General features: G+C 44.3%; 1 protein-coding gene across 7 annotated transcripts in view; it reads left to right on the forward strand.

Moving 5' to 3' along the window:
• RANBP3 (RAN binding protein 3) overlaps nt 1–12,855 on the forward strand; it is a 174,962-nt gene that overhangs the window by 113,202 nt on the left and 48,905 nt on the right. For all 7 annotated transcript variants that reach the window (XM_075123100.1, XM_048830695.2, XM_048830697.2 and 4 more), the window contains one exon: nt 10,547–10,666. In XM_075123100.1, the coding sequence (XP_074979201.1) occupies nt 10,547–10,666 (120 nt within the window). The remainder of the gene's footprint in view (nt 1–10,546; nt 10,667–12,855) is intronic.

Genomic DNA, 12,855 nt, shown 5'->3' on the forward strand with positions numbered 1-12,855 from the left:
TCCCAGGCTGCTGCACTGGGCAAGACAGTATGGAGAGGAGGTGAGCAGCCCTCAGTGGTGAAAGAACAGGTTAAGGACTATTTAGAAAGGCTGGACTTGCACAAGTCCATTGGTCCAGATCTAATGCATCCAAGGGTGCTGAGGGAGTTGGCTGATGTGATTGCAGAGCCACTGGCAATTATCTATGAAAATTGGTGGTGATGGGGGGAGGTCCCGGACGATTGGAAAAAGACAAATATAGTACCCATCTTTAAAAAAGGGAAAAAAGAGAACCTGGGGAACTACAGACCAGTTGGCCTCACTTCAGGTCCTGGGAAAATCATGGAGCAGGTTCTCAGAGAACCCATTTTGAAGCACTTGGAGGAGAGGAAAGTGATCAGGAACAGTCAGCATGGATTCATCAAGGGCAAGTCATGCCTGACCAACCTGATTGCCTTGTATGATGAGATAACTGGCTCTGTGGATATGGGGAAAGCAGTGGATGTGATGTATCTTGACTTTAGCAAAGCTTTTGATACAGTCTTCCACAATATTCTTTCCAGCAAGTTAAAGAAGTATGGGCTGGATGATTGGACTATAAAATAGATAGAAAGCTGGCTAGATTATCGGGCTCAGCGGCTAGTGATCAATGGCTCGATGTTTAGTTGGCAGCCGGTATCAAGCGGAGTGCTCCATGGGTTGGTCTTGGGACCGGTTTTATTCAACATCTTTATTAATGATCTGGATGATGGGACAAGTTGCACCCTCAGCAAGTTTGCAGATGACACTAAGCTGGGGGGGAGGTAGATACAATGGAGGGTAGGGATAGTGTCCAGAGTGACCTGGACTAATTGGAGGATTGGGCCAAAAGAAATCTGATGAGGTTTAATAAGGACAAGTGCAGAGTCCTGCACTTAGCAAGGAAGAATCCCATGCACTGGGGCCTGACTGGCTAAGCAGTTCTGCAGAAAAGGATGTAGGGCTTACAGTGGACGAGAAGCTGGATATGAGTCAACAGTGTGCACTTGTTGCCAAGGAGGCTAATGGCATATTGGGCCGTATTAGTAGGAGCATTGCCAGCAGATTGAGGGAAGTGATTATTCCCTTCTATTCGGCACTGATGAGGCCACACCTGGAGTATTGTGTCCAATTTTGGGCCCCACACTACAAGAAGGATGTGGGAAAACTGGAGAGAGTCCAGTGGAGGGCAACAAAAATGATTAGGGAGCTGGAGTACATGATTTATGAGGAGAGGCTGAGGGGACTGGGATTATTTAGTATGCAGAAGAGAAGGATGAGGGGGGATTTGATAGCTGCTTTCAACTACCTGAAAGGGGGTTCCAAAGAGGATGGATCTAGACTGTTCTCAGTGGGAGCAGATGACAGAATGAGGAGTAATGGTCTCAAGTTGCAGTGGGGGAGGTCTAGGTTGGATATTAGGAAAACCTTTTTCACTAGGAGGGTGGTGAAGCACTGGAATGGGTTACCTAGGGAGGTGGTGGAATCTCCTTCCTTAGAGGTTTTTAAGGTCAAGGTTGACAAAGCCCTGGCTGGGATGATTTAATTGTGGATTAGTCCTGCTTTGAGCAGGGGGTTGGACTAGATGACTTCCTGAGGTCCCTTCCAACTCTGATATCCTATGATTCTATGTGGACAAGGGGGATCCAGTGGATCTAGTGTACTTAGATTTTCAGAAATTCTTTGACAAGGTCCCTCACCAAAGGCTTTTACACAAAGTAAGCTGTCATGGGATAAGAGGGAAGGTCCTCTCTTGGTTCAGTAACTGGTTAAAAGATAGGAAACAAAGGGTAGGAATCAGTGGTCAGTTTTCAGAGTGGAGAGAGGTAAATAGTGGTTTTCTCTAGGACTCTGTACTGAGCCCAGTCCTATTCAACATATTCATAAATGATCTGGAAAAAGGGGTAAACAGTGAGGTGGCAAAGAGCTAGAAAAGGATCTCACAAAACTGGGTCACTGGGCAACAAAATGGCAGATGAAATTCAATGTTGATAAATGCTAAGTAATGCACATTGGAAAACATAATCCCAACTATTCATATAAAATGATGGGGTCTAAATTAGCTGTTACCACTCAAGGAAGAGATCTCTGAGTAGTTGTGGATAGTTCTCTGAAAACATCCACTCAAAGTGCAGCGGCAATCAAAAAAGTGAACAGAATGTTGGGTATCATTAAGAAAGGGATAGATAAGACAGAATAATCATATTGCCTCTATATACATCCATGGTATTCCACACCTTGAATACTGCATGCAGATGTGGTCGCCCCATTTCAAAAAAGATGCATTAGAATTGGAAAAGTTTTGGAAAAGGGCAACAAAAATGATTAGGGTTATGGAACAGCTTCCATATGAGGCGAGAATAATAAGGGATTATTATTTTCATCTTGGAAAAGAGATGAAAAAGGGGGGATATGATAGAGGTCTATAAAATAATGACTAGTATGGAGAAAGTAAATAAGGAAGTGTTTTTACACCTTCTCATAACAAAAGAACTAGGGGTCACCAAATTCAATTAATAGGCAGCAGGTTTAAAACAATCAAAAGTGAGTATTTTTTCACACAATGCAGTCAACTTGTGGAACTCTTTGTCAGAGGATGTTGTGAAGGCCAAGACTATAACAAAGTTTAAAAAAAAGAACTAGATAAATTCACGGAGGATAGGTCAATTAATGGCCATTAACCAGGATGGGCAGGGATGGTGTCCCTAGTCTCTGTTCGCCAAAAGCTGGGAATGGGCGATGGGATGAATCACTTGATGACTACGTGTTCTGTTCATTCCCTCTGGGGCACCTGGCATTGGGCACTGCTGGAAGAGAGAATACTGGTCTAGATGGACTTTGGTCTGACCCAGTTTGGCCGTTCTTATGTAATGGGCATGCCCAAGCAATGTCTTTACAACAGTTAAAATTATTCCTATTGTTATAGGCATTACATTTGAATATAATGTGTATTTTATTTTTAACTGGCTGTACTTTAACTCAGGCATGTATTTAACAACACAAAACACACAACGCAGTCTTTGTCACAACAGTAGACCCATGGTGTTCTCAGTTGTTCTGCTGGTGCCAGCTTGCCTGTACACTGTCTGAAAAACAAAAATATTTTCTAGCCCCTGGTGGGGACAGATTATGGCTTAAAACACCCTTTCCATGATTTCAACTGAGGAATGGAACCATTTGAACTATGCCTTGTTTTGTTTGCTTGCCCAAATTTCTACCTGATATACTGTTGGGCTGGCTTTTTCTACAATGGTCACTGGACCTTCCCATTTCATCCCCAGAGAATGGTCCTTCTCTGCAAATTTATGATACATTACTTGGTCTCCAGCATTCCATTTGATAGTATTCTTTATTCAGCCCAGTCTTTTATTCACTTTTTAAAATATTAATACACAGTTGTTTTGCTATTTTGTTGTGGATTCCTGGTAGTTTTTCTGTTAGGGCCTGAATCCATTGACCATTTAATACTTTGGGCTGCCACCCATCTGGGATATCTACAGCTAGCCTCCAATGTTCAGGTGTCCTCATGTCCCTTTGTTGCTACAAAGCGGGTATAACCATGGCTCGCTGGAACAGACCTTAAGGCTAGAAAAGTTAAAGACAATGGTTCATCCCAATCTTTTTCATTTTCTTTAAGCATTTTCCTCAAAGCATCCTTTAAAGTTCGATTGGTTCGTTCTACCTGTCCTGAGGATTGAGAGTGGCCTGCAATATGGAATCTTTGTTTGAATTCCAGTATTTCACACAGTTCTTTCATAGCTTCCCCCAATGAAGTGTGACCCTTGGTCCGAATCAGTTTTCTTAGGAAATCCCCATTGACTAAACACTACATTAAACAATTCTTGGGCTGTAGTTAGAGCTGTTTTCAGAGTAACAGCCGTGTTAGTCTGTATTCGCAAAAAGAAAAGGAGTACTTGTAGCACCTTAGAGACTAACCAATTTATTTGAACATGAGCTTTCGTGAGCTACAGCTCACTTCATCAGATGTATACCGTGGAAACTGCAGCAGACTTTATATACACACAGAGATCATGAAACAATACCTCCTCCCACCCCACTGTCCTGCTGGTAATAGCTTATCTAAAGTGATCATCAGGTGGGCCATTTCCAGCACAAATCCAGGTTTTCTCACCCTTCACCCCCCCACACAAATTCACTCTCCTGCTGGTGCTAGCCCATCCAAAGTGACAACTCTTTACATAATCAAGTCGGGCTATTTCCTGCATAAATCCAGGTTAGAGCTGTGTTAATCTTTGTGGAATCGCTTCTATCCATTTTGTAAATGGGTCTCCAATTATCAAACAATACTTATTTTGTTTGGGTGACTGGAAAAGGTCATATGTAATAGACTTGTAACCAGGCCCATGGGCCCTCAATTCTTTAGTGGGTGATAGGACCCTTCTGTATCTTTTGAATCAGCATTGACCACTACACACTGCAGACAATTATTACACCACTGTTTTATATCTTCCCTAAGTGTGGGCCACCAACCTGTATCTTTGACCCTTTCTACTGTTTTGTCCACCCCAAAATACCATCGCTAATGCACATATTGAATTAATTCAGTCCTTACTTGTTTAGGCACTAACCATCTTTTGGGCTGTTCCCTGAGGTCCAAACCATCCAGGTCTTTATGTACCCTTTCCCTTTGATTGTTTTCTGCTCCAGGATCTGTTCCATCTCCTTGTCCCCTTCCTGTATGGCTTGCAAATCCAACATCTTTGGGCTTACCACCTGTTTGTGCACTCTAGTTACTACACTGATTACCTCCTTTTCTTCACAATGTGTGAGCAGAGCCCCTTGTTTGGTTAACATATTTGCTCTGTTATTCCAATCTCCTTCCTCACTTCTCGGTTTCTGATGTGCTTTAACATAAGTATCTCCCTCTCTATCCTTGATTAAGGCCGTCACTTATTCCAGGTGGTGTTCATGAGCTGCTGGCTTTCTATCTCCTATGCACATATCCCTAGCTGCCCAGGTGGGTAACTAAACCACTCTGCTCTGTATACCCAATCCAAATGAGTGAATATTGCCAGTGTGGCATCTCGATCCGCTGTCTGTGACACCTTTAGGACTGTCACCACTTCAGCAGCCTGTGCTGAGTGTGGTTTTACTGGTCCCTTTAATTCCTGGTTAGTATTAACCTTTTTACAGCACCAAATCCTGTCTTAGCTCTCCCTTCACTGTAATAGCTGGACCTATTCACAAACGAAATTTGCATGTCTCCTTTCTATGCCCTCTGTAGGGTGAGTCCTGACTTTACTGGCTACTCTACCCTTTTATGGGAGCAGAGGGGACTCATGTTCTTGTCCTTGCACTATTAATCCGTATGGTACAGAGGATAGTGTTTTTCCTTTTTCTACTATTATCCCCCAGTTTATGTGGGCAAAAGTCCATTGTGCCAACCGAGGATTGACTATCTGTACCTCCTGGGCTTTTCCTGATACATTATACTTCAGTGGAGAATATGTTGTTTGTACTGTGATTTAGGATCCCCCAATCACGTATTCCCAGTGCTGCAAGGCCCGTACTAGGGCTAAACAGTTTTACCCCTTGTGAAAAAGCTTGCTCCACACTGCTTAGCATTTTACATCCATAAGCAATGGGTTGTAACTTTCTCGTGCTTTGTTTCTGCAACAGCATTGCTCCCAGTGCTACGTCAGTACCAATTGTAGGATAAATGGCTCCTTCACTTTTGGGTATACTAGGGCTGGGCTAGATCCTCTTTCAGGATCAGTAACGTTATTGCCTGATCAGGCCCCCATGCCCATTGCCACCCTTTCTTTAGAAGAAAATACAGTGGGTGACTTTTGGCAGCATACATTTAAATAAAATCTCTTGAGAAATTCAAAGTTCCTAACAGAGCACTTAATGATGTTATACCCGGGGGGCTGGAAGTTTCCCAATCAGTTCCACCCATTGTGCATCTGGGGTTCATCCCTCCTTTTCCAATATAACCCCTAAATATTTTACCTCTTTCAGTGCCAATTGGGCCTTGGCTCTGCTAGCCTTAAATCTGGTTTCTTGGATAATCCTTACCACATTTTCAGTGAGTCTATTGACCTACCCTCGGTCAATTCCATGCGCACATATGTCATCAACATAGGACGCTACCTTCTTTTGGTCTCCAGGTGCCAATTTTTCCCACATTTTGACCACATGGGTGTGACAAAGTGCAGGTGTGTTATGAAACCCTGGGGCATTCTTGTGAAACAGAATTGCTGTCCCCTATAGGTGAAACCAAATTTGTACCAAGACTCTGGATGTAAGGGAATGGGAAAGAAAGCGTTCGTTAAATCTATCACTGAAAACCACTATGCTGTGGCTGCTTCTGTGGCAACTCGTTCTTGGTATTTAGCCACCACTAGAGCAGAGGCTGAAGTCACTGCATTCAATGCTTTAAAATCCACTGTCCTTGTTCAAGTCATCCCATACCCCTCAGGTACAGGCCAAACAGGGGCATTGTTGGTACTGGCCATTTGTCCAATATTGCTGCCTTCAAACAAACTTTCTATGGTTACTTTTATTCCTCCGCCTCTTGGGGATATTTATATTGGCACTGTGGGGAGGGATCAGGTCCTCATATCAAGACTTCTGCACCAATTTTCCTGCATTCCAATTTATTTTTGGCCTATACCCCAGGGAACCTTTCCACCCATGGATCCCAGTTGTTTACCTGCCCTCCTTCCGGGGCCTTAATTGCTGTACAGCTGTCTATGAGATTTATAACATAAATAGGTATACTGAATTCCCATTATTTGTCCATAAAAATCCATTGGCTAAGTCCACAACCAGCTTTTCCTTTTTAAGGTAGGGCATTCCCAATATTCCATCTGTCTTGCCTCTACCTCCAGCCTGATTCTGTAGCTGAACAAAATATTTTACCCATGACTCCCTGACAAACATGTTACCAGAACTTTAAGATTGCAAAGATAAGCACTCAGATGTTAAAAATGCCAGAATAAAGGTTGTCAGTGCAACCTTAATTTGGCCCTCCGTGCATATACATTGATAATCTTATCCAACATCATGTACAAAATCTGTAGTAGAGCCAGGAATAGAACTAGCTCTCCTGTGTCTCAGTTCAGTACCTTAAATATAAGAGAGTATCCTATTTCTTCTTGCCATGTTGTGCCTCATTCAGTGTCCATCCTGTATCCTTAATTGAGGGGGTCTGTAGAACAAATAGTACGTAAAATGTAATTAGATTGTGTCCCCCTCTGTGGCAGTGTGTCTTGTGGCTGTGAAGTTCACCCCTTGCCACCAGTGGTGCAAGTAGAAATAATTTCTTGCCAGTACTGCGCTCATGGGAGGGACGCAAGGGGGGGCACGTGGCCCTCCATGTGACTCCTGCCCTGCCCCCACACTCTCCCCGTCCCCTCCAACATCCCGCTTTGTAATACAAATGTCAACATGCTTAACTACTCACTTTCCCCCCACATATGTAGTATTCAGTCGGTTTATATGGAATATGGGAGTTGGGTGAGAAGCCATTTCAGCATATGTATGACATATTAAAAGACAAATTTTAAGTAGAACTGTATCCTAAACTGCTTTATGGTATTGTACCCAAACATTGCATTTGAATGGGGGATTCAGCTTCCTTTCTAGGAACAGAACAGACTCCTGAAACTCTTACCAGTCCACAAAAGTGGTCCATAGTCATGCAAGTAGTCCCATTGTCTTCAATGGGATTGATCAAATGATTAAGGGTTTACATGATTAGGTTCCAAGTTCGTAAATTGTTCTGGATGAAATTGACAATGTCTGAGGTGTCAGATCAGAAGGAGCTTCATTCAAATAAAGGTGGGCAGATGTGTGATAAGATGAGGAACATATTTTCAGCGAGGTTCCTGGCAGATTCCTGAGGCAGCTAGTTTAAGGACATCAGCGTCTGGCATTCTAATCTTCACTTATAGTTTTCTCACCCACAAAGCTGGAAAAGGAGGCATTTGTTTTCTTTGTTTTGCTGCTCCAGTTCCAGTTAGCAAAATGCATGTTAGACTAATTTGGCTGCAAAGAAGAATTCTTGGTACACTGGGGACAACACTTGATTCCCATCAGACTGCAAAACTGGGCTGACATCAGAATCCAAACATCTTCTGGTCAGTGCAAGCAGAGGCATTTCTCTAATGATTTGGATTTGATGTGATGCAGTATGGATGTCATGGATAATTCAGACCAATGGGGAGAAACAGAATAAAAAATACTGTTTAAACACCTTCCATCCCCCCCACCTCTCCCCTGTTGAGGACTCCTGACCAATGTAACAACACAATACATGTGATAACAAACTTTAAACAAAGCCTTTGTTTAAGTTTGTTAGCATATGTATTGTGCTGTTAAAGCCATTTAAAGAATGAATGCCTTCCCTAGCTGCTTTCTGCTCCTTTAAGGAGCAGAGCACAGCCCCACCCCATCCGGGGGGGGACGACACCTAGCCCCAAGTCTTTCCGGTACCCCATATCTGCTAAAATGCTCTTGTCAGTACACCCAACTTGCACTCCTGCTTGCCACAGAATTGTGCTCCAGAATCTGAACTTCCATTAAAAAAAATCATGCTTCTACTTCACATGGCTGTGGAAATGTCCTCTGTTCATGTTTTCAAGGTTAACAGATGCAGTGAGTCTGCTGGAAACAATAGCTCTGAAAGATGTGAACTGCCCCATTCATCTCAGTCAGGACCCTGTGGATTCCATTTCCATAGTTGTAGAATTTGGCATTTTCCCAAGATGCTATAGTATTTTGCCATGGACTTCACTAAACTTGGAGCTAGTTGTATTCCAGTGCCTGTTTCCTGCACTATTCCATGGAGCCAGACAGCAGGGGGTCAACAACATAGAGCTGAAAATCTGGCCTGCAGCCAGGAAGCAGAGGGAACTAGAAGTCCAGGATAGCGAGCTAGCAGCCTGGAAAGTAGTGTAGTGGCAAAGGCTGAGAGAAGTGGGGCAGGAAATGAGCCACTGAAACCAGCCAAATGCTCCTTTCATTGACTCCCAAGGGAGGAGGAAGTTTCTGAGCTGAGTCACCTAGACAGAGGAAGTGACTTAATCATTTTCACTGAAGCTTTGCAAAAAATATGTCCAGGGCAGAGAGCAGACATGGAAAATTTCAGCCCGATGGCTTAAAGTTTGATAAATGTATACACAACTGAAAGCAAGGGCTTATAATGGGAAATTTTAAGCAGCCTTAAGACCGGGAGCTTGCAGAGTGAGTGTGTGTGAGTGTGTGTGTGTTAACAGGCATCATAATTCCCTCTATCCCCTATGTTTTTGGCCACTTGTTGATATTGTCTAAAGAAAAAAAACAGCCTGTAAGTAAGCGGAACCTTGCAATTATTCTCTTTAGAAATGATCTTTGTGAATGTATCTGGAACATTGCAGTTATAAAGAAACTGTAATGCATATAGGTCTAATAGGTGTCTAGTTGTCTCCATTCTGTGAAGTATTTGCTCTTCGTTATCCGCTTATGTTATCAGTGGTTCTCTAGATGAACTATTCTATCTGGTCCAGTCAATATTTGTATTGGGGTCCCATTGTTCATAGAGGATAGATCCATCAGTGGCTATTAGCCAAGATGGTCAGGGATGTAGCCCCATCCTCTGGGTGTCCCTAAACATCTGACTGCCAGAAGCTGGGACTGGATCACAGGGGATGGATCATTTGATACACTACCCTGTTTTCAGAGTAGCAGCCATGTTAGTCTGTATCCGCAAAAAGAACAGGAGTACTTGTGGCACCTTAGAGACTAACAAATTTATTAGAGCATAAGCTTTTGCGGGCTACAGCCCACTTCATCGGATGCATAGAATGGAACATATAGATAGATATAGATATACAGAGAAGGTGGAAGTTGCCATACAAACTGTAAGAGGCTAATGAATTAAGATGAGCTATTATCAGCAGGAGAGAAAAACTTTTTTTGTTTTGTCCCTCTGAAGCATCTGGCACCAGCCTCTGTTGGAAGACAGGCTACTGGGCTTAGATGGACCATTGGTCTGACCCAGTATGGCCGTTCTAATGTTCTTACATTAATTGCTGATTTATTGTGGGTTTTTCCTATCATTATCCATAGACAAATTTTATAGTAACATTGACATGTTCGTAGAATCATAGAAGATTAGGGTTCAAAGAGACCTCAGGAGGCCATCTAGTTCAACCCCCTGCTCAAAGCGGGACCAACTCCAACTAAATCATCCCAGCCAGGGCTTTGTCAAGCCGGGCCTTAAAAACCTCAAAGGATGGAGATTCCACCACCTCCCTAGGTAACCCATTCCAGTGCTTCACCACCCTCCTAGTGAAATAGTTTTTCCTAATATCCAACCTAGATATCCCGCACTGCAACTTGAAACCATTGCTCCTTGTTCTGTCATCTACCACCACTGAGAACAGCCTAGCTCCGTCCTCTTTGGAACACCCCTTGTTCCTAGTGCATAGCATTAATGAAAATTATTGGAAAGGAAAAAGTATAGTTTTTAACAAAAAATGTTATTCAACAAACTGATCTAATTTCTCTAGGCTTAATTTTTCTCCTTTTTTTTCCCCTTTAGGTCAGAGAATGTCAGAAAAATGAGTCTCACAATACTTCAGAGGATGAAAATGGCGAGAAATCAGAGCACAATGCACAGCAAGCATTTGTATTTGGGCAAAACTTAAGAGACAGAGTTAAGGTATATATTTAATCAGAAAAACAAAGATTATGTGATTGAATTTAAATGAAAGTAGCTACTCCAGGTGAAAACTTTAAAGTGAAAACATCCAGTATAAAAAGCTGGCTTCTGAGTCCTGGGAACAAAGTGATGGCTTGGGCTTAAAATGCCCAGAGTTCGTTCTCTTTTTGTGTGTGTGATGGGGTGTGTATTTGAAAACTCCTGTAATTCTAGTTTGTTGTTCTTTGAGTGCTTGCTCATGTTGATTCCAAATAGGTGTGTGCATGCTACGTGCACAGTCACCAGAAGATTTTCCCCTAGCGGTATACATTGGTTGGCTCTGGAGCCCCCTGGAATCGCACCTTCCTGGTGGTGCATATAGGGTCTTGCCAACCCCCCGGCCTCTTCAGTTCCTTCTTACACTCCAGTCAACCGCCACAGATGGTATCTCTCTTGCATCTGCAAGTGCTGCCATAGTGGTCTTACCGTTTTCTCCCTTTATATAGTTTGTTAGTCAACCTGGGTATATATATTTAGTGTAGTACTTTAGTGTACTACTTTCCTGTCGTAGGACTGGACATGCCTCAGTCTCCAGGGTTTAAACTGTGCACGGCTTCCAATAAGCCTTGCCCAAGAGCGACCCTCACACTTCTTGTTTTAAGTGTCTGGAAGGATCCCATCAATAGGAGCGCTGCAAGATCTGCAGGGGTTTTCGTTCCAGAGCTCAAAAGGAGAGGGATCAGAGGCTGAAGTTCCTCGTGATGGAGACAGCCCTTTGTCCCCACTTAGAGCCAAGTTCAGCTGAACTGGCACCCAGCACGTCCGCAATGGTGCAAAGTTGCACTGGCATTGACGAGGGAGACCTTTACACCAAAAAAGGACTAAGTCTACAGATTCTCAACACCAGCAGGGCTCTCCGGTACATAGAGGCTCTGCTCACGGCACTGCTCCCAGTCACCGGTGCCGCGCAAGAAGCAGAAGAAAACTGACAGGGGGTGCTCATCCACATCGAGGCCAGTACCACAAAAGAACTTGAGCAGAGTGGGACCTGCACCAAGCCACTCAAGCTCTGCACTATCCAGCATGGCACCAGTGTCTCAGACCCCAGTGAGAGACCAGTCAAGTTTGGTGCTAATGGACTCCCCTCCTCGGGAGAGCTGTGGAGAGACACTGGAGCTGCTCTCCAGGCCTGAAACTTTTGAGGCAGCTAGGGAACTAATAGCCTTCATGGCATTGCCGTCTCCCACCAGGCGACAGTGTGCACTGGGCCCGAAAGCGCTGGCACCACAAAGACTCCTGGAACCATCCTGAGGGAAGCCAGCTATGGTACTGCACCGGCCTCCTTTGCCCCAGCACCACTCCCCAGTACCATCCGGGGGCAAGCCAGCTATGCTGCCACACCAGTTCTCCCCTTTGGCCTGTCAGTGGCCCGTTGCATGTTCACCAAGTACATGGCAGTCGTCGCAGCTTTCCTGGGGAACCAGGGGGTACAGGAGTTTCCAAACCTCGACAACTGGTTGATCAAGAGCCGCAGCAGGGCTCAGGTAGAGGCACACACAAACCTAATAAAATCAATTTTTGACAGGTTAGGCCTGCTGGTAAATGCAAAAAGGCGACCTTCGCTCCCACTCAGAATTCATAGGGGCAGTTCTAGATTCAAGACAAGCCAGAGCATTCCTACGAGAGTCTCGTTTCCAGGCTTTATGCTCCATCATAGAGGACCCCAAACGATACCCCACCACCATGGCACAGAACTGCCTGAAGCTTCTGGGGCACATGGCTGCCTGTACATATGTAGTACAGCATGCAAGGCTGCGGCTCAGGCCTTTCCAGTCTTGGCTGATATCAGTGTATCGCCCAAGCTGAAACTGCTTGGGCAAGGTAGTTGCACTTCCCCCACTGGCCATTGAGACTCTCCTGTGGTTGCTCAATCCTCAGACGGTCTGCACAAGAGTGCCCTTCTCCAGACCTCAACCCTTGCTGTCTCTATTTACAGATGCATCAGTGATGGGGTGGGGAGCGCATCTAGAGAGGCTCTGGACTCAAGGCCTCTGGTGCCAAGTGGAGCTCTCACTTCACATCAACATCAGAGAGCTAAGAGCAGTATACCTGGGCTGCCAGACCTTCCAAGCCCATCTGGAAGGAAAATATGTATCGGTCATGACGGACAATACAACAATGCTATCTTATGTAAATACACAGGGTAGAGC

This window comes from Caretta caretta, chromosome 25, assembly GCF_965140235.1.
Source record: "Caretta caretta isolate rCarCar2 chromosome 25, rCarCar1.hap1, whole genome shotgun sequence".
NCBI classification, from domain to species: Eukaryota; Metazoa; Chordata; order Testudines; family Cheloniidae; genus Caretta; species Caretta caretta.